This window comes from Macrobrachium rosenbergii, chromosome 31, assembly GCF_040412425.1.
Source record: "Macrobrachium rosenbergii isolate ZJJX-2024 chromosome 31, ASM4041242v1, whole genome shotgun sequence".
In the NCBI taxonomy this organism is placed as follows: Eukaryota; Metazoa; Arthropoda; class Malacostraca; order Decapoda; family Palaemonidae; genus Macrobrachium; species Macrobrachium rosenbergii.
The window spans coordinates 27,297,029-27,323,638 of record NC_089771.1 but is presented as its reverse complement, the minus strand read 5'-3'; the positions used below and the strand labels follow the sequence as shown (position 1 = coordinate 27,323,638).

Genomic DNA, 26,610 nt, shown 5'->3' with positions numbered 1-26,610 from the left:
AAATACCTCCTTGTAGCATAAACTTTTAATGCATCGTGTTTTCTGGCACTTTTGTAGTAATGTCTGCATGAGAATTATGATTAAAATTAGAGATACAGTGATACAGAAGAGGTAAAGTATGTACTGCTCTTTTTTTTTTTTGCTAGTAAAGTTTTTAGAAGTATAAGTTTTTGTGTAGTTTTTTGGAATGTAAAAGCCATTTCATTTGTGTATTAATGGTATCTCCCAAATTATGAAATGCCGCTTTGATGGCTAATCTTCATTAATAGTTACCAAATAATCTGTAATTATGGGTATACTCCTAAGATTGTTTTCAGGTTGGTGCAAAGCTAAAACAAACAAGAATAATTATGTGTAAATCATGGGTAATTTATTTTGAGATTTTCAGTCTATAAGCCTGGGAAGGTTTTACCATCATTAATCTGTATAGGTGTTTCCTAAAAGTTATGGAAAACCTAGATGCGTGTTTAGAGTGGCATTAAAGGGTAAGTTTGCAAAATAGAGATTGTATCATGTACTCTTTTCATAAAATTTTTTCTAATAATTGAAAGCTGTCTTGTAAGTTAATTCTCTTGTCATTTGTGTTACCTGCTTCAGAAAGCTTTTATGTAAAGTGTGCTCATGTAACATTGTCCATTGACAACAAATCTAATGATAGTATTGGCTTGGAAGTAAGTAGCCATCCCATTTTCACAGTGCATGGCATAGCCAAGGTAGATTTGTTTATTAATCTTTGGTTACAATTTACTTTACAGCAAATACTCACTCTACTCACAGCAAGCCAAGGGTTTTACATTTTTGTACATTGTATTTTGTAGTTACCAGGGTAGGATACCTTAGGTATTTTATATAGCTTCTCATGTTGAAATGAACATTGTAATATAAACTAAAGTTCTGAGTACAGCACTTTCTCTTTTGCATTATGTCTACCTTGGCGCTCGTCAACCAGTTCCTTACATACAGAGCTAGCTGCGTTACTTTCAGAGTTTTTTTGCCCTGTTGACATACAAACCTTTTCCTCGGGGAAGTTGTTACAAGGTCCATTGGGATCACTCATACCCGTAATGGAAGGTCCACTGGGATCACTCATACCCGTAATGGAATAATGTCATACTTGTGAATTTCAGAGAACATTTGATTGTCTTGCATGCCATCTCAGAGGCATTTTACAGTTCGTTATAAGGTTCTGGTTTATGCTTTTGGATGTAGTATTAGCTTCTGTAAACTTTTTTCTTATCTAATTGTTCTGTTTCTGCTTTCTTCACCATACCTGATGCTGTCCTTCAGGAGGTATTATCTCTCACTTAAACTTTCCTCTATTTTCTTATCCTTATGTTTGCTTACAGTTCAACCTTCTATGTCTTCCCTCTTAACCTCCTGTTATTTACACTCAGCCTCAAATTGAAGTTTCTTTTTCTACTCTCCTTAACACTTTTCTCTTTTGTTGAAAATGCTTTCTAGGTGTAAAGGATTACACAAACTTGTATTGTAGAAATTGCATACTGTAATTCAAATTGCAAAAAATGTTCAGTTTTTTTTAAGTTCAGTGTTTTATGGTTTTTGGTTTTTGTGTTGTTTGTTCTTTTTTTTTCTCTCTTTGAGACTTGAATTATAAAAAAATTCGGTTGGTTACCTTGTTCTTACCTCATCTCTAAAGCCTCTTCCTCTGTGTTGCAAGGTGTGATCAGTGTCAGATTTTCTGTCGGGTTGCTAATTGTAGTCTCTTGTTTTTTTATATCTTATTGTTTGAACCATTGGCCCTTATTTACCTTATCAGCAGATGGTTGTCATTGAAGTAGTATGTGAATTGGGGAAACAGCATTTTCAAGATGGTTTACCAATAGACATAATTCAGGAGCACACAAATCCTCACCAGAGGTGTAACCTAGAGAATTTATATAAGTTTAATAAAGGATCTTCAGTTTCAGTCAGAGCAAAAATGTTTTGCCATCGATGATTGTTATTTGTCTTATAGTATGCTTTTTTAATCATAAGCTTGTTTTTAGTTTTCCCCTGGCTGTATAGCTTTATGTATTCAAGGAAAGATCACTAACTTTTTTTCACACTTTTTGTTTGTTCTATACAGTTTATTTTAATAATCCGTTAAGATTGTATGGGGGAATTCTGATATTTTTGTATGATTTTCCTTTTGGAATGTTTATGTATAGGGCTACTAGACCTTCAGATCTGCTATATGAAATCTATTTGCTCCTGGTTTTAAGTGTGGCTGCATGTATCTTTGTATCTTTGCAAAGTATTCTTTCTTTTTACTTGCTATGGGTCTTGTTACCAGTCTTTAGTAGAATGCTAAATTTGTGTAATTTATCTAAAAAAAATAGATTGTCAATAGGAACACTAACATTATCTTATAGACAAACTTCAGTCAGTTATTTTAAGCAGTGATAATTCATTTTAGTTTAGACTGTACTGAAAGTATTTACCAAAGCCATATTTCAACTGTTGTATTAATGAATCCAGTTGCTATGATTTTTTACTTGCTGACCATAAAATAAATTTCCCATTATTTTCCAGGTCATTATTTCAGTATCACAGCTTCTTGGTGAGGTTATTGGTCTGAATAATTCACGCTTTCAAGAGTCCATGGCACTTATCAACAGCTATGCGTCTAGTGATAAAGCAATGAACAATACAGGTAATTTAACTTTATCTCTGCTAGCATTGGATATGTTACACTGATTTTTATTACTATATATAAGCTATTAATATCTCTCAGAGATGTTTTTAGCTTTAGTAGTGACTACGATATGTCATGGAAAATACATTGTAGACAGTAGTTCCTAAGAAAGTAGTACAGGCCGTCCCTGGTTATCGGCGGAGGTTCTGTTCTGACAGCATGATGATAAGCGAAAATCGCTGCTAACAAAAATCAGCTCTTTTTGACTCTTTTTTTGGCGACTTTCAGTTATTGTGCCTTTGTTAGGTATTTATCAGCACCAATATGCGATTATCGGCACCAATAAGCAGAGATTGGCACACATCGGCACTGAAAATCGCTGATTTTTGTCGCTAGACAAGTGCCGAAAAACTTGATCACCGATAACTGAGCCCACCGATAACCGACTGCCTGTACAAAGAATTGGTGTTAAAAAAGTAATAAATTTTAGATACGGTTAAATAGTGGTTCTAGTTAACAGGTTTATGCAATCATATATACAAATAAGGTGAAGATGTAAAATTTCATTGGATTCCTTGTTCCCAGGATTTGTAAGTGAAGTCCGAGATTTAACAAAACGTATTCGAACAGTGTTAGTAGCAACAGCCCAAATGAGAGAACATGAGTGTGATCCTGAAATGCTGTGTGACCTTCAGCATTCCCTAGCTGCATCGTATGCAGCAACCCCGGAACTGCGAACCACTTGGCTGCAAGCCATGGCCAAGCACCATGTCAAAAATGGTGACCTTTCAGAGGTTTGTGGTGGTAGCCTTATAAGTACTGTATTTGTTTTTCAAGATCTAATCAGCCCTGTACCTTTTTATTTTTTACTGTGTAGTGTCGTCAAGGTAACATGCAATATTTGCTTATAAGACTCACTATTTGATAATATTATTGGCTCTGTGATATAGAATTAATATCTTGTCTTGAAATTGTATGCCATAAAAATCTTTTATTTATCAGTTATTTATTAATCTGTTCAGTTAATAATTTTTTTTAGAAAAGGTTGATTAAACATATAACTTAATACTCTAATCTGGTGCAAATTTAAATTTGTTAGCAGTACATTAAGACTGTGTGACAGGGAGATGGTAGTATCATTGTAGTTGAATCATTTTTTTATTTTTATTGAGATAATTCCTAAGAAAAAAATGAGATTTCTTGAGTGAGGTGAAGTTTTTTTATATGCGTTGCATCAAAAATTCTAGTTAATACTGATCTCTTCCACTCTTACAGGCAGCATTTTGTCAGTTGCACATTGCAGCTCTTATGGCAGAATATTTGCACCACCAAGGGGAGTTTGCTGATGGATGTCAAGTCTTCTCCATCATTTCAGACAACATACCTCGTGATGAATCCAACTTGAGACTGGATGCAGGTAAATCTTATCGGATTTATAGCACATAGTTAAAATGGATTCTTTTAATTTAAAACCATTACAGGAAGTTCCCTTCTTCTCACCCCTCTATTCTCTATTTAGAGAATGATTCAGTTGCCTCCAGGCTTACTTGGGAGTTAGGCTGCACACCACAACCTTCTTATGGAACGTTCTTGAGAAGTGCTCTGGATGCATGATGCATTGCAAAGTAATGGGTTTTTCTTAGAAAAATCAGTTTTGTTTTTAAAAATCTATATTTCATAAATACAGATCTAGTATACAGTGATGTTATTGGGATCTATTACTTCAACTTGTCAAGGCTCAAGAGTGGAATACGATGACAGTGATTAGAGCAGCGGGATAAAAGCTCATTTTCAAGAAGTACTATTGCTCTGCTAACTTGTTGCAAAGCAATTCTCAGTTGTAATACATATTCAGAATCAGAGATTTATATTTGTAATCCAAATACTGAACATTTTGTATTCTTATTTCAGGATTGATTGATACGGTGTTTACAATGGATGTTCTGATTAATCAGCTGGAGTTAGCTGCTGGATTGGTAGAAAGAGCTGAGAGATACGAATTACTTGGTAACTTATATCGAATACTCATTCCAATTTATGAAGATCGAAGAAATTACCCAGCTCTAGTACAGTGTTATTCCCATCTATATCAGGTATTTGTAATTTTCGTGTGGTTTTCACAGCTTGATAATAATGACTTGCTGACTTTTCACTAGAAAGGGAGATGTTAGTCATAAGTATATTCTACTTTATTACAGTTTTAAATATTTTATTTTTTTCACACTCATCTTTTTGTCATAAATTGTGATCCAAAGGTTTTCTAATTTTCCATAAAATTGGATATTTTTGCTTTTAAGTTTTCAGCAATATTCAGATAAATTTTGTATTCTAGCTTGTGTCAGAATTCATTTGAACACTACGTTTTAAATGAATTTTCTGTTTCAGGCGTACTCCCGTGTTGTTGAAGTTAATGCTTCTCAGAAGAGATTACTTGGACGTTATTACAGGGTTGCATTTTTTGGTCCAGTAAGTAGTACACTGAATCTTTGGTGTTTATTTTGACAGACCTTGCTGATAAACTGATAAGGTCTGCAAAAGATTTGTTTTTTATGGTTATGTCTTAAATTTTCTATTAAATGCTAACATAGAAGGAATCTTTCAGCTATACTGGATGAGTTCAGTTTTAATTATATCCTTGCAATTGTACTTGATAAGACGATTTGATAAATCTAATCATCATTATTACCTCCAATGTCATGTGATGCAGATGGTTACTATGAAATTCCTCCATTCATATCTATCCTGTGATTTCACTTCCATAAATCTCTCATCTCATTGTTCTCATTAATGCAGGTATGGGTCTTCCAACTGTTATTGTGCCCAGAGGCTACCAAAGTGACACTTTTTATTCTTCCTGGGGTAGTCAGAAGGGACTAATCAAGCCATAACCATCTCCTTTCATTAATATCATCGTCTACATATGGAACTTCCATAATGTACTCAGTGTATCATATCTCACTCTGTCCTCTGTATCATTAGATGTGTAATAGTCATCTCAAAGCTTTACTACTTTCAGAACAACAAAATCATTTAGATTTTGTTGTTTTGATAATAAAGTTGCATTGTATTGGAGCAGAGCTTTCCTGAAAATGAGCAAAACCTTACACATCATCTGACTACAAGTTACTGTGTGGTGATTTTTTAAACAAGGAGTAACGCTTAAGGTTAGTTTACAAATTTCGTGCAAGCAGCAGCCCTCTATTCTGATTTTCTTTCCTTTGGTATGCTTTTGGTGTACATAAACCACTAGCTTGTGGTGTTTCCTCTCTTTTTTGTTGAAGGAATTTATACAGAGAAATAGCCGGTGTGTAAAGCAGGTGGGATTAGTTGTACAGGGTCATCCAGTTGTCATGGACGGAAGTTCAGGATGACAGTTTTCAGTGACGCTGCCTATAATTATCAGTCCGGTCATCGAGAATTACTTTAAGAATCTATGTTTTTGTGTACCCAGTTTTTAGTAGGTTGACACACAATTCCTACTTTCTATATGTATATTATATTCATGTAAGTGGTTCTTCACCATGTCTTGTATTTCAATTTCAGAGTTATTTTGAAGATGAAGCAGGCAAAGAATATGTATACAAGGAACCTAAGGTCACTTCTCTAGCGGAGATATCAGAGCGTCTTTACCACCAGTACTGTGATAAATTTGGGAAAGAGGCTGTCAAGATGATTATGGATTCAAATTTCGTGAGTTGCTTTAGCTAGATCTGTAATGTTATCTTTCTGCTAGCTCTTACTGATAGCAGTCTCGCTATTTAATGCTTGAAACTCTTATCACAATATTATGCTCAGAACTTTTATATATGTTTATTAAATTCTGTGAATGATTGATTCTTGTTCAAGGAATATTTACTTATCTTTCCTATTAGATAATTTCTAAAATAAACTCTAAGATGCATAGATAGGAAGAATCTAGGATTTGTTATGGGTTTTTATAAGCATGGGGACTGCATCAGACTTCCTAATATATTTGAGTTAATTCTTAATGAATATGTGAATTATGCACAGAATTGTATTATTCAGTGAACAAGTACGGTACAGTACTTTTATTTCATAAAAGGTTTATCGTACAGTATTCTTGATGGGAAATTTTTATTTAATGTCCAAATTTGAGATTAACAATTATGCTCTTCCTATTATTTAAGTTTTCTTGAGTAAATGCCTGATATAGTAATTACTTTACTTGATTATGATGTGATGTATCGAAGATTTGACTATTACCCATTCTTTATTTTTCAGGTTGATGCAGACGAACTGGAATCTCGCTATGCTTACATTCAAGTGACTCACGTTAATCCTTATTTCCCAGAAGAAGAACGGGCTAATCGCATAACGGAATTTGATATGAATAACAACATTAATACCTTTATGTTTGAGACTCCATTTACCAAGGAGGGAAAAGCTCATGGGAAATTGGATGAACAGTGGAAGAGGAGGGTCATTTTGAAAACTGATTACTATTTCCCTTATGTGAAGAAGAGGATCCAAATAGTAGACACTGAAGTTAGTATAACTTAGAATTTACAAACCATAATAGAAAAAATAATTTGTTAATTCACTTTATTGAATTTGCCGTGTACATCTGAGTACTGTAGGTCTTTAGTCATATTGTTGCCATGGAGTTCATATGTGCATGTGTGATGCTGCTGCTATCAAAAATGTTGTAATTGGAGGCTGGTTGCCATTTTTACTTTTTTTTTTTATTGTTTTTAACAAAGACGAGGTATTCAGCGGCCCAATAGCTTGGACAAAACCGTACACTTTCTCTCAGAAGTTACCAACACATTTACATTTTTTTACAAAAAGACCACATAACTGATTCATAATTCAGATGATACAAAAGTCCTTTTAACAAGATTTCAGTGAAATTTTAATGACTACTTCTTTGTGAAATGAAATGCATAAACAAAGATGGAATATATAATTAAGAGATGGTAACATTGAAAGTGGTATGGTGCCTTCATGAATGATCTACTTGCATCATCATAGTTTCTTACAAACTTTGGTTCAACCACGCTTCCGCATTAGATTTCTAATTTTTGCTTTTCCTCTCCATCTTCAGTTGTCAATGATATGAAGATAAATTGTTGTGATTTCAATTTAACAAACTTTGTAAATTTCACTGTCGATTAACATTAAGATTTTATATAATTGATGGTGTTCTGTAATGTGTATGAAAAAGTTACTGTTTTTTAAAGGTACTTGAAATGTCACCCATTGAAGTTGCTATTGATGAAATGGAAAGTCGAGTGAAGGAGCTTGTTGAAATTGTGAAGAAAGAGCCTACAGATATCAAAAAGCTTCAGTTGAAGCTTCAGGTATGTGTATTTTTAAAACATCCATAAGGGTTTCATGTTTCCTGGTGTTAATATGCTACATTTCAAATATAATTCTCAAGCTAGTTTTCGGTAACATTTTTTGTTGCTTAGGACAGCAGTAGGTTTCTTTGCTTTTTTGTTGTTTTGACTCGGTTGCATCAAATGGGCATAAAATTGAAGCTTGTCATGCCATGACTTAATCGTTCTTTTGTGGTACTGAATATTGATATTCATTCTTTCACAAATTTATTTAGAAAAAGAATATGGCACAATACCTGTATTCTTACTCAAAATATCCACTGTTGTCTAAATTTTCTAGAATTCTGTCCAAAGACATTTGTTTTTATAGTAAGGTAACAAATCCATTTTCTTTGCCAAAGGTCCCTTATACGATTACAGTATTAATGTAGTTTTGCAGTTTGTTTGTAATATATTTTACTACTTGATGTGGCTACCATTGTCACAACAATCAACACAGTAAGGATAAAATATTCTTGGTACTACACTGAACTGTTTATGGGTTTCATTGATATTTTTTATAAAAATCATAGTCAGTTAATGGATCCTATGTTTGTAGGTGTAAGACATAATTATGTAATTTAAGGAAGTTTGTTATTTCAGCTTTCATGACTTGCAACTTGCTTTTGCTTTCTTTAATCTCATATGTATTTGTGCTGTTTCCTTATATTTCAGGGAAGTATTAGTGTCCAGGTGAATGCAGGACCTTTAGCTTATGCTTCAACATTTTTGGAAGAAAACAGTGCTGCTGCATATCCTGTAAATCAGGTTCTACGCCTTAAAGATGTGTACAGGTAAATTGGACAGCGGGATTGTATATGCTTTCAAAATAAGTCAACTTTGTTTTTTCTTTTATGGGTCACTGCAATCTTTACGAAGTCTTGGCATTTGATACTAGTACTTTTTGGCAAGTGTGATAAAAATGTTAAAGATTTTCATGGCAATTTAATTTACAGTGCTTTGGTAATAGTGACTTCCTGAGTAAGACTAACCTTGGTGAACTTGCTGTCACCATTGAATGGGGCTGAACTTCAGTGTCATTAGTTTCCTTCTAGAAAATTTATTTTTAACTTTCCTTTTTCAGAGATTTTGTCTGTACATGCAAAGAAGCCCTAGATCTGAATAGTTCTCTGGTGAACAGTGATCAGTATGAGTACCAGATGGCGCTTGAGAGTAATTTCTCTGAGCTTCTGCAGTCACTGTCAAGTATCCTCAATGAACCACTACTGGCTGCGCAAGTTGCTGTTGACAGTGTCTTTAAAAGGTCTTCGCAGCATTATCTTAGCATGATTAGTTCGCCTGGAGGTGCCAGCAGTGCTTAAAGACTTTACGCAATCTCATTGCATCGATGGACTGAAAGCTTTAAAAACAAAGAAGATATTTTATTAGAAAAGGATTTTATAGGCATTTTGAGTAAAAAAGCATCTTCAAGGTATGTGCCTTAGTTTTGTATCGCGCGAGTAAGTTATATAATTTATTGTATTACCGTGTTCCTGCTCACTTTTAAAATGACAATAATCTTTACTGTTCTAAGATGTTTATAGTTTAGTCAAGGTACAAAGACAGCTTTATTTCAACAGAACTGCTACAGAGACATTTCTAATATTTTTTTTTTTACTGGTTGTAGTTTATCTCTAAAATTATTGCATTTTGTATAAGGTTCATGCTATTTACTTGACCTTTGTAGGTTTTCCATTTACTCTGCCTATACTGTGGATTTGAGTTTTGGAAACAGTTGTTTGACTTTGTAACCAGCTGGAAATATCAGTGGTTATTATTTCTTCAGAACTTTTAGGTAACTATATGTTTAATGTCCATGAGCTGAAACAAATGTAAGCAGCCCCAGCATTGCGATGTCAGTCATCTGGGGTCTTTGAAAGGAAACATTTAATGAAAGATAGCCAGTCAGTATTTATAATCCCTTCATCAAAGAAGTAAAGCTCCTGTAATGGTCTTTAATAAGACCATGTTCCCTCTCTTTTATGAAAATTTTTAGTGGTGTTAGGAGACAATTTTTTGTTGTCTAAACAGGACATTTATGTGTAGAAATCTGTTTGTGTGATGAATTTGTTTTTAGATTTTTTTGCCTGATATATTCTCATACTTTCTTGAAGATGTATCTAGTAATTCTGGTTATTTTTTGCACTTTAAATTGCTCTATATAAATAGGGAATTCTTTTTGTAGCACAATTGAATAAATATAGAATGAAGCATATTAAAAACAAACAAACAAATCTTTCTATATAAATTTTGAGGTTTGTACTAATCTTGTGTTTTTTTATTGTACATACACATATAGGAAATTATTGCTTATGATTCTCTCTCTCTCTCTCTCTCTCTCTCTCTCTCTCTCTCTCTCGGTTGTAGTGGAATTTTACTTTTGTTGTGTATTGTTTGTAAACACAAGTGCTGTCATTTAAAAGTCATATGTAAGAATGAGAAGTGATAAGCCCGAATTATTAATTTTTAAATATTTTCATAATGGTATATGTTTATTTACTTCTTTTCAGTGGATATCTAGAAAAGTACTGCAATGGTTTTTCCCTTTTGACAGTATGAAGCAAGATTTTTAATCTGCTTTATCTAGTTACCTATTGTGTAAGTTATTTACAACATTTTTATGGTTGCTTGAAATGTAAGTCGCTCAGCAGTATCTTGTGGTACTCATTACTTCTCATATTTGTTGTTTGCCATTTATTTCAATTATGTTTGCACATTATGAAACACATTTTTATGGTGTGTCTTGGGAATCCTATGGCAAATTTGGGGCTTCCATTAATGTGGACCTTCATTCTTCTTTCTCCACAATGTTTGGTAAATGATGGTCCTAAGGACAAGATGTTTGTTGAGTATGCTTCCTGGTCTATGATGACATATGAGCTATGAGTACAGGAGAAAATATAGAAAGTACTTGGACAGGAAAAAGGAAATGTAATAATTCTGCAGACTGCTTTATTTCTTCTGTCTCAGAATCTTTGGAATTCAGTGGTGTTCCTGGTATTCATCTCTTTCCCCACTTTACTGTACCAAGGAGTCTTTCCCTGTGTTGTATGGCAAGGAACAGGGAGAAAGTATTAATGCTCAAGCTTTTAGACATAAGTACTTTTAGTGGAGGGACCTTTTTGAAAAATTTATGACCAAAGCACAAATATACCCAGCTAATAGTAAAATCACCAGCTATGGTGTAGACACCCTGAAGCATAGACAACTGTGCAGCAGCTTGGTAAAGATAATTTGCAATCAGCAGAGGTGTCTGAGTTGGTGATGACATCCATGTGAAAGTAATTTCTATCAGCAGAGGTGCCTGATTTGATGATGACATCCATGAATGTTTCAGAGATGCCTCAACTCTCCAACAAAGGTACAGACACCCAAGATTCCTCAACTTACTCTACAATGATAAGTTCAGGTTTCGTAGACGTTAGCACGATAACATCTTTCTATTGTGGAACAGCTGGAGATAGATGTACAAGAATGCAGACAGTTATGGGACATGAGGCAGCTGTAATGAAAACTAGTGGGACACATGACAACAAGACTTGTGCATGTGATGTGGATCTAGATACCTGACACTCTTCAGACCATTTTGAGGCATGCAGAGATAGACATGGATTATCCAGCAGCTACACTTCAGGCAACCATACAGACAGCTGTAGTTCTGATAACTGACACACATACACAACATGGTATGGCTGAGTAGCAACTATACTGGCAGCTTTGATTTTGGTAATTGATAGACGACGGTGTATGGCTGAGCAGCAACCATCAGGCAGCAGTATCACAATGAAGTTATGGCTCGTCAAGTGAATATGCAGATTCCTATGATGCAAATGTAAATGCCAGACCCCATGTCTTCAAGCAAAAGCAAGGTATCTTCAGGCAGGCGTGAGTCAGTGGGCAAGTGTGCAAATGCTTATGAATCAAACGAGGATTCTTGATACAGTAAAGTCCTTGATTTTGAATGCTGATGGACTGAGGTTTTAGATAATTGAAAACATAAATGTCCAGAATTCCATTATCAACATATTGAAGGAATATGTTATACTGTTTTTGTTTGATCTATCTGTTACTGATTTAAGACTTATTCTCATTTCTGAAAAGTACGTATACAAATTAACTGTTCATGATTGATGATATACAGTTGAATTGACTTTACACAGTGCATATAGAAGAGGGAATAATATATGTAGTCACTTTAGTGCAATAAAATAAATAAGGGATAGCAGTAATTCACAAAAACTATGAACCCTTGGATCGAAGCCTTCTGAGATTTTGTGTTAAAGATTTCTTTACTGTCTGTTTTCACTTGAGCAGTTATTTTACTGCTTACTTTCAATTTGGCAAACTGAGGCTACACCAGTTAGATGCCTTGGTACATCACATCAAATTTTGAATATGATAATTTACTGTGGATTTGTATTCCATGACATGACGTCTTTTAAAATGCAAAAAAATTACTTTTTAACAATTTAATTACATGGGTAGCTTCTTTTTTATACTCATCCTTGTAGATCTTATTAGATGCGATTGCTTATGAGTTACATCTGTGCTTATATTTGACAGCTGTGTTTTTTCAGTGTCCAGTTTTGTAAGCCATAAGTCACCTGCAGTTGTAATGCCTTTGCTATGTGCTTCCTTTCACTTAACCCACTGAGATACATTGCAACACTTGGAATATTTTTAGTATGCAGAGAATGAATGTATTTCTTTGATGGTCAGATACTTTACATCAGTAGTAGCCTTCTCATGCTTTGAAGTTCCTTGTTTGAATATATATTAGATATTGCTGATGGTGCTAATAATTTTACCAATGTGCACTTGATGGATGATGTATTTTTCTAGATAATGTTAGATAAATCACAGTTAAGTGTTACTCTCTAGGCTTTAGTCTTTTGCAGCTGTTCTGGGGTAGGAGTAAGAGGTCATTGGGGGTTGCTTTTGTGATGCAATCTGTGTGTTTGTTGTTAAAGTTTTACCTCACTGGAAGGAAGTGATAATGCTGTCTCAAATGCTCATTATGATTATATGTTGACATATACAAAGGACCATAATATTTTAGCTTGATGTCTTTTTAGCTCTTTGCTTCAAATGGCTCTTCATGAATCACTGTAAGCAAATAGAACGTCTGTAAAGTCTGATTATTCAGTACAGTACTAGTCTTTCGAGAGGTGCCTCTGATGTGCTTGCATACTATTGGATGTCCGGTGGAATTTTAGGAGTGTATTACAAAGTATGTAATATATGTCTTTGTCAACAATTTTATAGTGTAAGTGGTTTCACAATATTGTCTTGATACTTGTACAGTATTAAGATCTTTTTTGGTTTAAGCTGTTGAATGTTATAATCTAGATGTCTGAATCGTATTTAGGTGGACTTCAGTCACAAACAGCTTCGTTTTTCAGTGTCTTTTAGATCTCAAGATTACTCCTTTTGCAAAGCATGAGTAGCCTTGTTTTTGTTCATTATTCCATGAATGCATTTAGGCAGGAACATATTTTGAAGATGCTCTTTAGAACAGGTGTTCAGTTATAATTGCTAAGGAGGAAATTTTATCTCTACCAAAAATATTTAACTATTTTTTATTTTATATTTTATTCTTTTTTGTAAAGAAATACTCTTAATAGTTCATGCAAACTGACTGTAGGATTTGTGCCTGAGGCAGCTACATATATGTCATTTATGGTTTTTGCTAATATGTTATTATAAATATAGTATTTGTATTATTATTTTTAATGTTGAAGCTTAAACTTTATATCAGAGCAAGAAATAAGAGGGTGAAAAAATGCTCATTTTGTATCTAGATTTAACTGATAAATTGTAGCCAGTCTTAAAGCTCTCTGCAGGAATCTGAATTTATTACTTGTTGGAATGAAACATAATTTTGTATCATTTGTGTTTTGTAATTTGTAATCATTTCTGCTTTGTGATAATAATTCTCCAAAGCATAATACATTAGCGTGTAGAATTATGTTATATGTGCTAATGGCCTTGAATTGTATCTTAGAGATTTAACTTCTCATAGCTACTTTTAGTTAGAGATCTTGGATTGTTAACTGAAAATGTTAAAGAAATTTTGTACTTCAGAAAATTTTAATAATTCAGATTTAAAAGTCAATATAGTAGTGAATTGTATTCTTAATTAGTCTTCAATAATTCTGGTTTCAGATCTTTCTGCTATGATTAACACATAATGTAATCTAGAAATGGATTGTCATGAAACCTTAATTACCTGTACTATTTAACTATTTTAATTTTAATTTATGTGTATTTGCCTATATGATATCTAATAGGATTTTTGATAGTTGAATTATAGCCCTTCTAGTTTTAAGCAAAATTCAGTCCATGCATCTTGTGACTGAATTAGAACTCCTAATTGGTCATTAATTTTACTCCTTTTATCTGAGTTTAGCTTTTATATATGTTGCCTATTATCACTTTTGGTGTTCTTTTGTAAGATATAGAAATAGTTTAACCATAATATGATGGTATTTCATGAATAAAAAAATTCACATTGCAAATTACAGATCTATTCAAGGAAGATTCTGTCATGCTTTCAACTAATGTGTTCACAAAAGTACACAAAGGGCTTTAGAGGACTTGAACTTCTATATTGTGAAAGAAATAGTTCACCTATAGACATTTTCTCCAAGCTATAGAATACATTCTTTTTCCACACTTTCCGCATTAATAACGTCAAATTAGACAGCTTAAAAAGGTAAGAATTGCCATAATTCTTTTATGTGGGTTTGTATGCATCATTTCATTTAGTCATTCATACACACAAGGTACAAAAACTTTACTCAAAACCTGGTTTGTCATTGAACAAATAAAACTCAAAATTGTGTGCCATGGTTTTATAGCCATTTCAAGATATTAGTCAGTTTATGGCGTAGTGAATTTAAAGTCTTTTTCTGTAGCCATGTTTTAGTATTATTTCATTATATTTGTTTTGTCATGGTCAGTTTGAAATAAAAATTTCAATGCTGAATATTCTGTCTTATTTAAGATATAACCCTAACCTGAGAAATATGAATTAAAAATTTGGAATTGTTTCAATATTAACTTATTATGTATGGTTAGTCCACATTCTAAGTCTTCCATTAACCCCAAATGCCTCAGTCTTTTGTTCAGGAGACAAAAGAAAAATGACAGTTTTCCTGTGCTTTCTCAGCCCTTGGTCTAAGATTCCAGGATTGATTAAAGTAAGTTATTTTACTTAAATCACAGTCACTGTATTATTTTATTTAGTCTGTTCTTATTATTATCATCCATTAGTGTAGCTCACCCAAAGATTTTGTTCTTAATATGAGGTAAATACTGGAGCAAGATAAAGTAATTGGACAGCTAAGTAGGAACCTGAGGGAATGTATGAAAAGTAAAGACAGAAGGCAACACAGCAGTGACTGGATGAACTATGTTAAGAACCCTTGCTACCACAAGGGCATGCTTTCAGCCAATGCCCCAAGCTACTTCCCCCAGCTTCAGATATGTCAGCTGAAGTTACGCACTCCTGAGGACACCCCAAAACTGCCCCCACCGGCGGGGTTATCTGTCTGTGAACTGACAACAACCATACTTGGAGAGCCTTCATGCTTAAGGGACCTTTTCCACCACAGAACGAACCTTGGAGTTGGTTTTCATGGCATTCTTCCATCATCAAGGCTGAACAAGTTGGCAGACTGCTTTTTCTAGGGTGACTTCTGATTAAAACAATGTAAAGTTCCAAAGGTTGTTATGTTCTAGGGTTATCTTTGATCTTCCTAAGGGCAAGGATGAGACTGTGTTAGAGAAGGGGCATATTGAAACTCGAGATATCCTGACCCACAGTGCAGTATCCCCAAGGTCTGCTGACCAATAGAGTGTGAATGTGTAGCATCTGTTTTTAATAACAAAGAAAGTATAAGAAAGTGTAAAGAGAGATTTGTTCATAACAAAGTTATGATCCAAATTTATATTGTCATTTGAAAGGGTCGTTGTCCTAGACAATTGTGTAGCATTTGTAGCTAACAGAGAGAGAGAGAAAGAAATAGATAGGAGAGAGAACAAATAACAAGTGCAAAAAATCATGGTAAGTGTGAAGGAGAGACCTATTTAAGCTCTAAAGCTGGAGTCGTATGTTATATATTTATTTTATTGAAAAGTTTGTTGCCACAAAGTGCAAGATGGAAAAGAGGAAGTTCGTAGCTCCAAATTTTTATTTTTTAAAAGCAGTTTTTTTGGTGACTGTATCCTTGAACAAAAGGCTAGTGTCGTGAGAAATACCATGTTAACACCACATTTTCAATGTAGGAATTCAGTAAACTATTTTTTTTTTTTTAGTTTGGTAATATGTATTCCTGTCGTATCCATTCAAATGTGATGTGATCAGGAAAAGAATGGTGTTCATGATCTTTTATGGAACTAAAAATTTAATTAAGTCTTCAAAAAATCAAAATAAAATTCAGTATTTAATAAGTGATTCATAACTCTGTTTAGTCAGACTCATTATATACTATTTGAATATTATAGGCTTCCCTCATGTAATAGAAATTTTGGAGGGAAAATGTCACAAGTAACCTTTGGGCGTCCTTCTGGACAGGTAATTATCAAGATGCCGATAAGTTTGGTCATGAGTTAGGAAAGTAATCTTTTTGTGTATACCCTTCCGTTTCTCTTACTTTCCTTAATTATTATTTTACTGTATTCTCCCAGTTTTTTTATTTTAATTTCAGGCTAATGTGCATTTTCTCCTTTCTGAGTCACTTGTAGTGTTAATCTTTCAGTCTTTTTACTCTTAAGCACGGTCTGTTTATCGGTCTCGGTAAACAGGAGGTTCTATTCATTCTAAATATCAAAGAATCGGGTAGAATAATGTAAAACACGCTGAAATAAAATATAAAAAGTATGCGACAGAAGACTACACGCACTATTTAGATCAAATAAATGAAATAACCGCAGTAACTAACAAGTGACGACATTTGGGAGGTGCCGTTACAAAGGTAAAATACTTCGCGATATTAACACAGATTTGATTAATATCGACGAAGCCATCGCTGAATGTTTGTCGAAGGATGAAGTGAGTTTTAAGTTATACAGGAAAATGGGGAGGTACTCTAGTGACTCAGATGGTGACAGGGTGTCGAGGAAACATCGCAAAAGCAGGTAAGTCTAGATTTAAGGCCCATGTTTTTTTACTAGTGATACGTAGGCCTATGCTGCCAGCCGAAGCTTAGGCCTAAGCCGGGGCCATAGGACTAGACCGTAATATAAAAATGGTAAATTTACAATGAATAATTTATTTAAGTTCAATTTAACGTGTAAAAAGTGCAAATATACAATTTTCTTTTATTTTTACAGGACAGGGCCGCATTAGTCTAGGCTTGAGTCTTGTGTAGCGTAGCCTAGGCCTAGACTGTTTTGTTCGTATGCGTAGCCTATTTATAGCGTGGCCTAGCCACGTACTCTTTCCTTTTGCCCATTTAGGCTATGTGCGTGGCCTGAAATCGTGAGGAACCACCAAAACGTGTCCAAATGGTTAATTTAGTATCACAGTGTCTCCGTCTAGGCCTATAGCCTAGGCCTATCGCTAGGCCTATCCAGTAATTCGGCGGGACCCTAGGCTAGGCGGAAACTGGGTCTTTTGGAGGGGAGGATTGAAACCTAAAATGGGATGGGCCGAAGCCTAATAGGCAATGCAAATGTCCCAATGGAGGCCTATAAAATGTCATAGTGTAGGCCTATTAAATGTCATCATGTAGTCCTAATAGGCCTAGGCTTATTAAGCAAAAAAATATAGCCTAGCCTAGCAAGGACAGTTACAGTGATGTTTCCAAACCTAACCTAACCCAACCTAACACTCTGAGCTGTGCCTTGACCTGGCAGTGACCCCTTCCACCCCACCCAAGGCCTAGAATGCTGGGTATTTTATTTAACACTAATTCTCGATAGGCTGTTAGAGTATTTTTACTTTGATCGTAAGTCTCATTAATAGGCCTGTGCTTTGTATGAAAAAGCATAGTAAAATCTATTTCAAAATACATTATATAAACCATATTTTCTTTATAATGTATTTTTTATATATATAATTCTGGGTGTCAGGAACATATTTATTAGATTTGTATTATTTCTTATGGGAATTATTGTTTCGGAGTTTGTTGTTGAGATCCTTGCTGATGAATATTAGGTTATTGCCCACTCGGACTTTTTAAAGTTTTTAATTTTTCTCCGACGTCCATGCAAGTCAGCCTTCCAGTCAGATTTTTTATGGTCCTAGTGCATTGTTGGTAAATATTGCAGGTGTGCTTTTAACGCCTTTTGTTTTATTTTTATCTGTCAATGTGCGAAGTGGACGTGTTGAAATCTGATTGGCTCTTTTGGTCGAAGTTCCACCATTTAAGTGGGATTTTGGAATTCAGGTGATGCTTAAAAATACTGGCTTCAGTTCTTAGTCATGGCTGTTTTGGTGCTGAAGTGTAACTGTTGTTCCGTGGATTTTTCCCAGTGCAGTGTTTTTTTAAAGTAATGTAAGAATTTTTGGTATGAGTTTATATTTTTGGCATTCATTTTGATAGCAAAGTAGTATTTTTTAAGGTACTGGACCCTGTTTCATGCTACAGTCATTGGGACCAAAGTGAGAAACTGGGATTTTGGTCATGGAAGAATAAAAAATGAGTGAAATAGCCTACCGGGATGTGTTCTGACATCCCCATGATACTTCTACTATGAGTTCTGATTCTGGTGAGGGGAAGGTTTCTTGAATATTTTCAAAGCACCATCATGCAGTAGTTAAGTAAGGGCCTGGTGACCTATGTCATGTTAGGTGAACGGTCTGTGGGATCCAGGTGAAGACCTGCCACCTATTGTGTATTGTACTTTACAGTGCTATAGGTTAGGTTAGGTGGGTGGTCCAGGGTGGGGTGAAAGCCCTTAACCATGTAATGTTCCTGCATCCTAGGTTAGGTTAGGTCACAACCCTATTGTTTATTTGAATTTATTGTGCCCTAGGCTATGTTAGGTGAGTGTCCATTGATGTGAAGCCCTCCTGGGTAGGTAAGGACCAAGTGCCCCATGTTAGATTACACCCTTGTATTTCACTCGTTTTGTTTTCCCTACCCAAAAACCCCAGTTTCCAACTGTGGTCCACCATAATTGTGGGATATAAGGGGGCCATGCAGTCAAGGGAGTTGGTCTGTCCTTAGTCTTTCTGAGGAACTTTATGATTTCACAGTTAATGACGGCAAGTGTCTGGTAGTACAGGACTGCCTTTACCTCATTTTACCTTAGGGACTCCTCCTACAAGCCGTTGGACACCTTCTTAGAACCTGTGGTGGCTCCTGAAAAGGTTGTTTGGTCATTCAAGCTCCTCTAAGACTGAAAAATAACATATCTCAAGTGTAATCAGAGGGCATAAGGCTGGAGATGGAATGGATGGGCAACTGGCTTCTCTCTCCCTTTCTGCTATCTTTCTTTCCTTTCCCTGTGAGGCAGTAGGCAGGCCAAGCGCAAGCTGGAATGGGCCTCAGTGTAGGTAGGCTACACAATCTAGCATCTTATCTTGGAGCTTGGGTTAATAAGGTGTGACTCCCTCAGCCCTTGCCACTAACTATTGTAGTGGGGTGCAAGTAGGTAAAACTATCATCTGAACCCATCAGTTTATGATTGACCCAAAATTTTAGCTGCCTCCTGACTGAGGCCCTCTTATCTTACTTGGCAGTACTTGGTTTTCTTTAGTTTCCCAAGTGTGAGGTTACAGAAATTTCACTCTTATTGTGGTCATATCAGTTTCCTATCCCTAGATGCCAGATTTTACAGGAGGTTACAGGAGTTATGGGTCCTCCACATAATATCACGACTGCAGACATGGCAGTGTAAGGTAGTGATTCAGCTTTCCATTTAATAAACAGACTATTCTCCCACCTAGGATTGAATCTCCTACCTAAAAGGCAATGATTTGTATTTCCATGGGAACAAATGTCGAATTTTAAAGTTATTTGTATTTTTCCTTGGTATATAAACTAGAGGCTTTTATGTTAATCCTGCCTCAACCACCCCACATAAAACATGATCCTGATTGAAAAAGTGCTAGCTTTAGGCAGGTGAGTGGGAGATACCTCCCCCCCCCACACTCAGTCTCCTACCCTTGATTAATTAGGTTATTACTAAGTTTCAATGACTGTTTCCAACTCGCACTAAGAATACCTCTACAGAAGAGGCTCTGGCTTGTGTACTTAGGAAAAATGTAAATTACCTTAAAAATTTAGTATTATAAGTTAAATAATATAAGGACTTGACTCATTTTTTTTCTTGTTTTGGATTGTACATTGCAACTTGCTTCTTGCAACTGCCTCGCTGCAAGCTAAGGTGTAACAGCCGCATTTTGTATTGAAGTGCTTTCTGCGTTCCTAATCATCTCATCATTACTGTTTTTACACCTTAATGTCAGATTTTCCCTTTATAGGGCTAGTCATGAAATGAGTTCTTTTAACCCTCTTTTGGCTTGTGCACTTTCTACCTGGATTCCTAATGGCCTAGTTCTTTCATTTATGCCCTAGCCTTTGTACTGGTCTTCCTGCTATTTTTCATGCTAGTGTTTCCATATCTCTGCTTCTTGCTTAATGAAATTTTAACTGATGCTTGCATCCATAGATTCTTTTTTATTAATTTCATAGTCTTTCCAGGTCTCGGAGTAGTAGTAGTTCAAGCTCCAGAGGTCATCATCGCCGTCACAGGAAGTCACGTCGACACAGGCGACATTCCTCTAGTCGATCTAGGAGTCGATCTCGTAGTGGTTCTTATTCGCGCAGGTATGTTGTGAATGAGAGGTCACTTCATCCGTTTGTCAAGTCAATGGAACTTTGTAACAAAGTAGTTTACCAGCATCAGAGGATTGAGGGGATGTGGATGCCACCCACTTCTTCAACTGGTGGCATTCACTTGGTTAACATGGTTCTGCCAGTTGAAGATTTAGGTTTACTATTTTCTGTTGATTAATGACTATACTCCAGAGGTTTGAAGACTCTAGGCCCTGGTTTATTCTACTCTGGTTGGAGTAATAAGAATCCTTCCCACTTGAATGGCTTTTCAGGCTGTTGTGAAGTACTGTAATGGGTTTGAGATGAAACAATTACAGTTTTTTAAAAACAAAATTGATTGGTACAGACCCATTACTATACTTACAGTATTGGATATTGCGCTGGACACACAATTAGGCTACTGTTTAGAAATGGGTTTCTACGTAAATGACCAGATGAAAGACCCAAAGTCTCTGGCGAATTCTCCAGTAGGTGCTGCAAGAGGCTGTGCGCTACTTATGGGTGGACTTAAAAAGAAAATTCCTTTTTCCAGCTTCCATTCAATTTCTTTAAACATATACTCACTTGCAGTGAGCCAATAAAATAAAGAATGCAAGATCAGTTAAAGCTATGTTGATTTCCATCTTTTATTTTGACTTAATTATTTTTTACAATATTTTTATGTAATGTACTTTCTAATATATTAGTGATTTTCCAATGTGTTATAAAGTATTATTACTGTTGTATGTGTGATATAGTATCATATAGGTACTGTATATGAAATACTTCAAACGGGATGAAATAATTTTTAAATAATTATTTCACATATGGTAAGTAGTGTTTGGATATGAAACTCAGTTTTGTATAAAAACAGGAAGGTAGTCTGTTACTTATAGGAATTTTTCATAATATGTACATACTAACATGCATTTTTGCAGTTAGTATTATTCATATTATGCCATACTACAACACATAACTCAATCAAGATGGATTGATAAGATAATAGCAAACACTTAGAGTGATTTAGTTAAAGTCCTGTCACAAAGGACATTTGATAAAAAGACAAATCATATAAATAGACCCTCTTATTTTCCTTGCATATACACATGGCTAAATAGCATCCAATCCCAACTTCATGTATTCATACATTTTTAAGTACAGTAATGCTTACTTGTAAGATGTTCCTGTATTTGAGTAACTTACTTGAAAAATCTTTTTAGGACTCGTTCAAGGAGCAGAGATCGTGATCGTCATCGACGTCGCCGTAGTTACTCAAGAAGTCGCTCAAGAGACAGGTCGAGTCGAAAGCATAAAAGATCAAAGCACAAGCGAAGGAGGAGGAGCTCTAGGTTTGTTATTGTAGATTTGATTTTCTTTTAAAGAATATATATACTCCTGTGCAAGGAAAGTAGTATTAACAGTTCTTTATGAGTGTAGTTAATTCACACTTCATTAGTAATCCGTTCATAGTAAGCTGTGTTTTGGAAGCTACAGGGAAAATCAGTCATTTATTTTGTGTAGGTTAAAATTGTTATAATAATGTACCCATTTGCTTCAACAAGGTGTATATACCTTTGTATTTTAGCTAAGGATTATATTCTGGTATGTAGTTGGCTCAGTTTTTGAAGTTCTGTAACAGCTACTTACAGAGTGTGTGTGTGTGTGTGTGTGTGTGTGGAGTACTGTACTACCACTCACCTGGCTGAATACCCTCTTTTTTCCCTAGCCACCATCAAGAGAACTCTCCACTGCTCTGCAATCACTTTTGCATGACTTTGGTTGTTTGAATACATGTGTTACATCACTTGCTATGTTTTCTTCGGTTTTTTGTATATCAGTGTGTAAGTCTGTGTGAGAAAGTTGACTTTATGATTAGATGTACTGGGTGTAGGCATATGTGTGACAGGTTCATTCTTCCCCCCTCCCCCATGACATTGAGCCTTCACTAGTCTTGTTCTTTTTGAATGAGTTGAAATTACACTAAGGATTTAGTTTGTAAGGAGCATGAATGATGGTCTCCATCTCAGTGGGAGTCATTCATGTTCATGAGGAAGAGTACAAAGAAGACTTCTTTGACGTTGGGAGGTTACAGCTTTCCCTTCAGCCTGAAAGCTCTTTCTAGTACTGTCTTCCTTCCCTCTCCCCTTGCAATGAGTCAGCTTTGCTGCCAGTGAGTGCCACACTTAAGCTTCAACCATGGCATACTAGACTTGACTCCAAACTCCCTTTGGAGCCCCAGGAGCTGATGAAGGTTCTCTGGCTGTCTTTCTGGTTTCATGGAAAGCTCTTGTTTGCTGCATTCCTGTCATCTGTGGCATTACCCATTGTAACTCCTACTGCTGCTGTTGTTGATGCACCAGTTACCGGAGCTCTTTCCTTGGGAAAGAATTTGGTGATTTATCTAAACCTCCTGGAGTTAGGCTCCTATTCAGACACCAGACTTTGGAATAGGGCCCAACTAATGAGTGTGTCTGTATAAAGGATGAAGGTTTGTATATATCATTGGAGGAAATTGCAGTTTTTTAATGCATACACATTGCATTTTTCCTTTATATACAAACCTGAAGTCTTTTATATACTTATTTTCCATCTCTAACCATCCTTGGAATTGTAAATGTAACTGAATGAAAAATTTGGTTTTCATCCCAAGTGTTGTTAAGCTTAAATGATTGAACCAGCTTTGCGCCAAAGAGTACTTTATGAAAATAAACTTGCTTTTAAAAATTGAAATGCTTACTAACTAGTAAAGTTTTCTTATTCAGCTCTGGATCAGAAAGAAGCAGTAGGTATTCCAAGTCCCGATCAGCAAGAAGCAGCCAGGATAGAGACTACAGTAGCAGAGGATCGACAAAAGATCGAGAAAAGAAAGAAGTGGAAAAAGAAAAAGAAAAAGTTAAATCCCCTTCACCCCCTCCAGTCAAACAGAAAGTAGTTGAGCAGAAAGGTAAGAAATTTGCTCATAAAATAAAATTCCATTTTTTCCACACATGAATTTGTTGATAAGATTTTAGATATTAGAAAACTTAACCAGGCAGTCTAACTTATTATTGAAATTATAATTACTGTATTGATGGTTTGAGATTTCTTATATCCAGATTTATTTAGTAGTTCCGTAAACACCCATGTTGGAGATTTATTATCAATCAGTTTATTAATGAGAAGTTGAGTTATAAATAAAATCTTTACATGCAGTACAAATGGATGGTACCAGTTACGTTTAAAAACAATATTTACTTTATTAATATTGCACCCCTCAAATTTATTAGATTGTTTCTGATTTTAGAACTTGACCATAATATTTTTTACATATAAATCCAAATATTATAAGACGTGTCTACTTGTAATATCACATATTTTTAGTGAATATCCCTAATTCTTTACTCAGACTGATGGTATACTGAAAGTTATCAGGAGCATTGTTAACTTTATTCATAATATTTTTAATAATTTTTATTTTCTACCCTTTTGTATTTTAGGGCTGTAAATTATCGTGACAATTACTGTAATCAGACCACTGAGCTCCGGACCTCCCTCTACCCTTTTGAATTGTCCGATAATATTAATTTTACATGAAAGTTTATAAATTCATTAATTCTATTACTTTTATTAAAAATAATTTGTTGCATTTTTTATTTCATGTGTTCTGTTGCTGAAAGTGTAAATTTTACCTTATTTCATTTCACTTGATCTTTTTAGATGTTTCCGAAAGTGAGAAGATTGCATTTAATAATGCTGTAGAGGAAATTGGAACCGGTTCTTTTATACAAGAAACCTTCAAGTCATCAAGAGGTAGTAAGCCTGAAAACCCAGAAGCTAATGCCATTAACGGAGAGGAATTTAATTTTGGGACTCAAGCAGAAGTATCAGCTAAAGGTGGAAAATTTATTCCTATGAGTGATGACAGTTTGTTTAGTCCTCAGGTAAGATCTTTGATTTATTTGTGACTTTTATTTATACAGCTCAGTCATGCAGAAGTATGAGTGATTTTGAAATAGCACACACACACACACACACACACACACACACACACACACACACACACACACACACACACACACACACACACACACTGAAACAAGGGCATGCCATGGTGGAGTTAGCAGATGGGAGTTGGGGGAATACCCACACTCAGCCCTCACCAGCCACGTTTTCTTCAGTTGGCAATGAGAATGGATGGACTGTACCACTTTTCTCCTCTATTGACTGGTTAGTTGGATAAGTAGCTTGCTGTTCTCTTATTTTTTGCTTTCTTTTGTATATTTGGTCTATCTTCAGTGTTTCTTGCCTTTTATCTTAATGGAGACGAAACATCAGCTTGTCAGGGTGTGGGACTCAGTTGGCCTTGTGGTTGCTTTGTCCTCCAACTTATTAGACCTATATAAGCATTGTTCTGATAGTAGGGAAAAATGTGTGCTTTCTTTTCCTTGTGTGGAATGCCCTGTAGCGGGTAGTGCCGTCAGGGCACCTCATGTGCCGCACTGTAGATATTACTTAAGGTTCTTTGCAGTGTCCCTTCGACCCCTACCTGTAATGCTTCATTCCTTTTGCTGTACCTCCATTCATATTCTCATTCTTCCTTCTTACTTTCCATCTAAAAATTGTTTCATAATGCAACTGCGAGGTTTTCCTCCTGTTACACCTTTCAAAGCTTTTTACTGTTAATTTCTGCTTCAGTGCTGAATGACCTCGTAAATCAGAGTGCTTGGCCTAAATTCTATATTCTAATTTATTCTTGTGTGGAATGTGCCAATTGGTCTTCTCAGTTGGAAAGTTTAGCCGAGGACTAAAAGATGTTTGCGGGCAGGGTATACCCCTGGAATTCAACTGGACCATTCTAGATCTTTCCTTCTGTTGGCTTCCATTCCTTTACCAAACTCCCAAGAAAGTTTTCCCATCAAGCAAGGATAATTCTTTTACACAAGAGACCTGTTCTTGTCATTTCCTCAGTAGATGAATGGGTTGCCAGGGTTAGTATTCCTCCAGCAAGGTGCCCATGGCTGAGCACAATATTCTGATGCTCCAGTATTATGATTACTGGGTTTGTGATAAACTTTTCGTACATTAAATTGACACACACCTAAACTTTTCGTACATTAAATTGACACACACCTAAGTTTTGGTGTCCCCTCCTCACTTTTTCTAGATAGGGTTGACACACAATTAAGAGAATTACAGCAGTATCCCACAAGGACTCAGGCTGGTGGGCATGCTTGCCAGTTTAAAAAAATTAAATGTTCCCATGCATGCTAGCAGGTCCTTTCAGTGTAGTAGGTAAGGACTTCCTGTTGTCCATTTTTCATGTTCTAATCAGTTTTGATATTGAGTTAGGCTTGAATCAAGTAAGCCTTGTATTACCCTAATTGAACATTAAATAGACAATTTACCTCTAATAAAATTAAGTTTTTTAATTTCTCACGAGAAATTAAAAAACTTATTTCTCACGACTAAATTTCATCATAACCAATGCAATTGCAGATATATATTAATGGTACAACTAAAGAAAATTGAATTTGTGTAGTTTGAGAAATTCTCATTTATAGCCTAGTAGAAATATTAGCCTGTAAAGTACATATGGAGGAATTTAACTTATTTTTTTTCTTACTCTTTGAGACTACTTAGAAGGAAGAAAGTTCTTGCGTCGAATATTTTCTTTAAGACAGAAAGCCTTGTTGGGAGAACCATTGTAGTTACTGTCCCAGTATTTGATAGTCTTTATGGTAAGTGTTCTGTTGTAACTGAAATTATGGTAATTTTGAATAGTGAACATTACATATTCGAATTAAAATTGACTTTTGTTATTTTGCATTTTCATTACAATAGTAGCTGTACTGCATTGTTAATCTGTGTTGCCTCCGATTCCTGGGTA

The 26,610-nt window shown here is 35.3% G+C and overlaps 2 protein-coding genes across 3 annotated transcripts in view; both read left to right on the top strand.

Annotated features, from left to right (window-relative positions):
- The window catches only part of Ziz (dedicator of cytokinesis protein Ziz), a 45,260-nt gene extending 30,302 nt beyond the window's left edge, over nt 1–14,958 (top strand). Inside the window, 10 exon segments of the mRNA XM_067132523.1 lie at nt 2,533–2,653; nt 3,221–3,429; nt 3,911–4,052; nt 4,547–4,728; nt 5,021–5,101; nt 6,179–6,325; nt 6,878–7,141; nt 7,837–7,956; nt 8,650–8,768; nt 9,059–14,958. Coding sequence (XP_066988624.1) covers nt 2,533–2,653; nt 3,221–3,429; nt 3,911–4,052; nt 4,547–4,728; nt 5,021–5,101; nt 6,179–6,325; nt 6,878–7,141; nt 7,837–7,956; nt 8,650–8,768; nt 9,059–9,296 — 1,623 coding nt within the window. The 3' untranslated portion in view covers nt 9,297–14,958.
- Nucleotides 14,959–16,948: 1,990 nt separating this feature from the next.
- Nucleotides 16,949–26,542, top strand: LOC136855457 (serine/Arginine-related protein 53-like). 2 transcript variants are annotated; one of them, XM_067132521.1, is made up of 5 exons: nt 16,949–17,115; nt 20,631–20,756; nt 21,965–22,093; nt 23,507–23,688; nt 24,441–26,542. In XM_067132521.1, exons 1-5 carry the CDS (start codon nt 17,054–17,056, stop codon nt 24,686–24,688), a joined length of 747 nt encoding a protein of 248 aa, XP_066988622.1. In that variant the 5' UTR covers nt 16,949–17,053; the 3' UTR covers nt 24,689–26,542. The 2 variants fall into 2 exon arrangements, with proteins under 2 accessions (XP_066988622.1, XP_066988623.1); XM_067132522.1 differs by lacking the exon at nt 20,631–20,756 and having other exon boundaries at nt 16,951–17,115.
- Nucleotides 26,543–26,610: the final 68 nt, after the last annotated feature.

Coding starts and splice junctions, on each gene's coding strand:
- LOC136855457 (XM_067132521.1), top strand. CDS start 17,054: ATGGGGAGGTACTCTAGTGACTCAGATGGTGACAGGGTGTCGAGGAAA. Junction 20,757..21,964: donor AGTGGTTCTTATTCGCGCAG/GTATGTTGTGAA, acceptor AAATCTTTTTAG/GACTCGTTCAAGGAGCAGAG. Junction 22,094..23,506: donor CGAAGGAGGAGGAGCTCTAG/GTTTGTTATTGT, acceptor TTTCTTATTCAG/CTCTGGATCAGAAAGAAGCA.